Below are 4,997 nucleotides of genomic sequence, written 5' to 3'. Positions count from 1 at the left end.
CCCTCCTCCCCTGAGTGCTGGGGCTCAGTGCTGTATTGTCACTGCTCCAGGTGGGCACTGATGGCAAGAAGCACCAGGCACGGACAGAGGTGACGCTAAAGGGGGGAGCATATGCTTGGAGGGGATAGGCCTCTCACAGCTGCCTTTCTAAGGGGTCTTGGCCCCCTCACCCTGTGGTCAGCAGATAGGTGATGGTGGAGGGTCCACCTGGGCCCTTTCTGCTCATGTTCTCTTTGAGCTCTGCTCTCTGGGGTCCCCCAACCCTCCCAGGCTTGACTCTCCTTCCCTACCCATCCCTAAGCCACAAGCAGAGAAGGGACAGACTACATCTGATGTAAACAGAGATGAGTTCTTCTCTTAGCTCACGGTAGACTGGTTGGGAGCGTGGCTCTGGATTGGGATCTAGGGCATCTCCAGCCTTCCAGCCCTGCGGCTTTTGGCAAGTTACTTAACATCTCTGCACCCCTGTTCTTCACCAGGGAAGTCCGGGTCATGGCGTTGTGAAGGTCACAGGAAATAAACGTGCGGCTGAGTAGTTGCTCAGGAAATCAGGTGCTCAGGTGCTGCGGTTATTACACATCAACCAAACTCAAAAAGGGAGCATCAGGGACTCCAGGACTCCACGCTTCCACTGCGGGGGCGTGAGTTCAAGCCCTGGTCGGGGAACTAAGATCCCGCATGCTGTGAGGCATAAATAAATAAAGAGTGAAAATTATGTTTTGCTTTTTTTAAGGGAGCATCAGCACATATGAAAGAAAGAGGGAAGAGTAGCAATCAAAGGACAAAGTGGGGTGTGGGGTGCTAAGTGCCTTCAACAACTGGCCCCAACATGGTTGGTGGCCCCACCAGGATCCAAATCACCTCTCCCCTCCCGCCTCCTGCCTCCCCCAAAGTAGCAAGATTTCCAGCCCATGAGAAACTCACGTCTGCCTGGCTGGTAGTGGAGGGTTCTCAGCCACGATTTGAGGTCTCCGCAGGATGAATGCTGCTTGTGGGCACTGCCCCAGCAGACCTGCAGGCCCCTGACTGGGTCCCTCCATCTCTCTGACACTCCAGATCCCCAAAGCTGCCCTGCCAGGCTGTGCTCCCAGGCTGACTTCCTTCCTTAGCACGGGAAGTACCTCCTTCTCCTTCTCAGCCAACCCCATGCCTCCGTGCTGGTCCATCTGGCCCTAAGAAGATTCCCAGATGGTACAGTGGTGAAGAACCCACCTGCCAATGCAGAAGATGTAAGAGATGCAGGTTCGATCCCTGGGTCAGTAAGATCCCCTGGAGAAGGAAATGGTAACCATTCCAATATTCTTGCCCGGAGAATCCCATGGATAGAAGAGCCTGGCGGGCCACAGTCCATAGGGTCTCAAAGAGTCAGACATGACTGAAGCAACTTAGCACATGTGCACAAAATGTCCAGGATGATCTCAGCTTGAGAGTCTTAATTGCATCTGCAAAGACTCTTTTTTTTTTTCCAAATGAGGTCACAGCAACGGTTTTGGTGGTTAAAATGTAGACGTATCTTTTGGGATTTCATCATTCAGCTCACTAGGCCCTGTGAGGTGGGACTCCCACACAGGGGATGGAAGAAGTCATATACATGGCCTGTAGCCCGTCAGGCTCCTCTGTCCCTGAGGATTCTCCAGGCAAGAATACTGGAGTGGATTGCCACGCCCCTCGAGAGGACCTTCCTGAACCAGAGATCGAACCCGAGTCTCTTGTGTCTCCCACATTGGCAGGCAGGCTCTTTACCACTAGTGTCACCTGGGGAGCCCTGGGAAGAAGTTACTGACCTTGAATTGATCCAGCTGGGAGACAATGCCAACAGGAGGCAAACAAGATGAACCTGGATGCCATGAGCCTGTCTTTCCAAGCATCCCTTACATTAGGGTGCTGGGCTTTTTGTAAACCCAGCCAAAACACTCTGTCCATTAGTCACCCGCTTACCAGCCCTGGCTCTGGGAAACAGGGACTCACTGGGACACAACTGGGAGGATTTACTGACCTCCTAAGGGGAGAGAACTGTCTCTTTTGCCAATACCTTAGAGGAGGAGGCATTTGTCTTTCAGGAGAGAGGCCCTCAGAGTTATTGGCGCCATAAGCTTTAATGTGTACATGTACTTAACCGTGGGTTTCCCTGGTGGCTCAGACGGTAGAGAATCTGCCTGCAATGCGGGGACACCCAGATTTGATCCCTGGCTTGGGAAGATCGCCTGGAGAAGGGCATGGCAACCCATGCCAGTATTCTTGCCTAGAGAATCCCTTGGACAGAGGAGCCTGGTGGGCTACCATCCATGGGGTCACAAAAGAGTCAGACATGACGGAGCTACTAACACACACACATGTACTTAACTGTGTGTTAACAGAGCCACGTTTCTAAACATCTCTAGTGACCTGTAGCCCTGGGTGAGCAATTTCTCTGTGGTCCCCTCCACTGTCCAGATACCCAGAGCAACTGAGCAGCAAGTCAGCTCCATGTAGGTGCCAGCCAACTCCTTCACCTCTCTCTGTGACACTCTTCTTGTTCTTGCTACTTCCAGATGTTTATGGTCCAAAAATATGTATTGTAACTATTAGGAAAGTGGCAGAACATTATTATTACAGGTGACATTGAAGAAAAAACTCACCCCAGTGCCCCAGCCAAATATGACAGCCAGTGTTGGCTTTGTACTTGTCTACCTATATACCGGCTTCCCTCACTGGCAATTGTAGTAGACGTGCTATCATTTAGTCCTTTGTTTTCTTTTTTCACTTAGTTAATTGTTAATACACATTTGGTGAGCATTATACTAAACAGCAAGATTTGCTTAAACATTTCACTGTTCCTTATAGTTTCTATGTAACCATTATAATGATCATTTTAATGGCTGCTGAATAATCTACCTGTCAATGCCTCGTTGGGGAACTAAAATCTCATAAGCCATGTGGTGTGGTCAAAAATAAGATAAAATGAGCTTGGGGTGCTGTTGGCACAAGAAGGATGAATGGGTGCCTGGCAGGAACACGTACATCTCTCGCCGTGACTGGATATCTAGACCCCTCACCCCCCGAGTTTCTGCTCTGCCGGACGACGCAATACCTGCTGGTTGAGCAGGACTCCCTCCTCCACCCACTGGGGTAGCTCAGTATCTAGTCTAGTTTATACTTCCTGGGGTCTCCACAAGGGTCTGGTTTGAGACTTAAAAACATTTGAAAGCCAGGGGCCATAGAGTGCCTTCGAGCTCCAAACAGCTAAGAACCCATAACTGTAAATCTGTCCCTCTCCTGTGATTCTGCCCAACCACCTCCCCTGGTCTCATCTCCGCCTCTCTGCCTCCTCTTTTTTGCTTTTCTCTCCATTCTCCTCTGCATTTTCCACTCCAACAGTGGGAGGAGAGGCCAGAGGATATGAGGAGGGGCTGGAGATGAGGGGTAGGGCCCTGCTGCAGCTCTGCATGCTTCCACAGTCCTGCCGTCATCCCCCACCACCCCCAGCTCAGCACTCATGGGACCAGATCTCCCAGGCCCGCTGGGACTGAGGAGTTAGGCTGAAACCAGTTAGCACCTGGCCCTGACCCCTCTGCCCTGGCCCAGGTCCTGGCGATCCTGATGGACGTGTTCACGGACGTGGAGATCTTCTGTGACATCCTAGAGGCGGCCAACAAGCGCGGGGTGTTCGTCTGTGTGCTCCTGGACCAGGGAGGCGTGAAGCTCTTCCAGGAGATGTGTGACAAAGCCCAGATCTCTGACACTCACCTCAAGGTAGGGCCCCGTGATGGTTCGAAAAGTACTTTGTGTGAGCATAGGATAGGCTACGCCGTGGGACACATGCCCCCTCTCACTATAATAAACATTTACTTCTTGCTCAAAGTCCAGGTCAGATGGCCCTTCCTCACGGTGTGAAAGTGAGGCCCAGTTGTGTCTGACTCTTTGTGACCCCATGGGCTATATAGTCCATGGAATTCTCTAGGCCAGAACTCTGGAGTGGGTAGCCTGTCCCTTCTCCGAGGATCTTCCCAACCCAGGAATTGAACTGGGGCCTCCTGCTTTGCAGGCAGATTCTTTATCACCTGAGCTATCAGGGAAGCCCTAGACACTAATGAGGGTACCATAAACCCATGATATGATTGCTTTCCCCATCAGAAGTAGCTGAACTCACACCCCTGGACTTGGATTCAGAGGACCTCAACCCCATCCTGCCCTAAAGCTGTGTAGCTGTGCCACAAGGAACATACGGCCCCGAGAAACAGTGACAGGGGAGACAGGGCAGGATTCCGAGGGATGTGCTTAGAGCCTGAACTGGAAGAGCATCCTGTCACTCCTGTTTTCTGCTTTGTTTGAATTCTACCATCTCCCTTTTCTTTTCTTCTTCATTACTCAAATAATGTCAGGATATGGAAGAAAATTTAGAAGATTCAGCCAAGGAGAGCATAAAAATGGCGCATAATCCCACCAACTAGCGATAACCCTTTTGCTCTTGCTGAGCATCCTTCCAGACATTTCTAGACAGGTGTGTGACCATAAATACATAGTGAGGACACCTTGACTTCCCTTCCAACAGAACATCTCCATCCGGAGCGTGGAAGGAGAGGTGTACTGTGCCAAGTCAGGCAGGAAGTTCTCCGGCCAAATCCGGGAGAAGTTCATCATCTCAGACTGGAGATATGTCCTGTGTGGATCGTATAGGTGAGTGCTGGGTTCCACCTTCTGTTGGGGCTTCGAGGAGGCCAAGGCTGAGCTCGGTGCAGACCAGCCCCAACCGCTCAGGCCCACATACCCACAAGCAGCTCCTGGGGGAACTGGGGACTCATCACCTACACAAGGCTGGAGAGAGAACCTGCCTGGGAGAAAGGGGGAAATCTGGGTCCTTCCTGGGAGGAATTCTGGGTAGGGAGACACTTACAAGTGCCTTGGTTTCCCTTTGTGTTGCAATAGGATGTTTCCTCGTTTCCTTTCTCAGAGCTCTCAGGTGTGATTCTAAAGCCGTGCAATTTGCTTTGTTGTCTTTGGGGGCCCTATTTTACTTC

At 51.4% G+C, this 4,997-nt stretch overlaps 1 protein-coding gene across 1 annotated transcript in view; it reads left to right on the top strand.

Moving 5' to 3' along the window:
- Positions 1 to 4,997, top strand: part of FAM83A (family with sequence similarity 83, member A) — a 19,204-nt gene that overhangs the window by 6,262 nt on the left and 7,945 nt on the right. The window contains exons 2-3 of the mRNA XM_010838918.1: positions 3,565 to 3,732; positions 4,532 to 4,656. Coding sequence (XP_010837220.1) covers positions 3,565 to 3,732; positions 4,532 to 4,656 — 293 coding nt within the window. The remainder of the gene's footprint in view (positions 1 to 3,564; positions 3,733 to 4,531; positions 4,657 to 4,997) is intronic.

The sequence above is a fragment of the Bison bison genome, unplaced genomic scaffold (assembly GCF_000754665.1).
Source record: "Bison bison bison isolate TAMUID 2011002044 unplaced genomic scaffold, Bison_UMD1.0 scf7180017864108, whole genome shotgun sequence".
NCBI classification, from domain to species: domain Eukaryota; kingdom Metazoa; phylum Chordata; class Mammalia; order Artiodactyla; family Bovidae; genus Bison; species Bison bison.
This window is presented reverse-complemented; position numbering and strand designations above follow the sequence as displayed.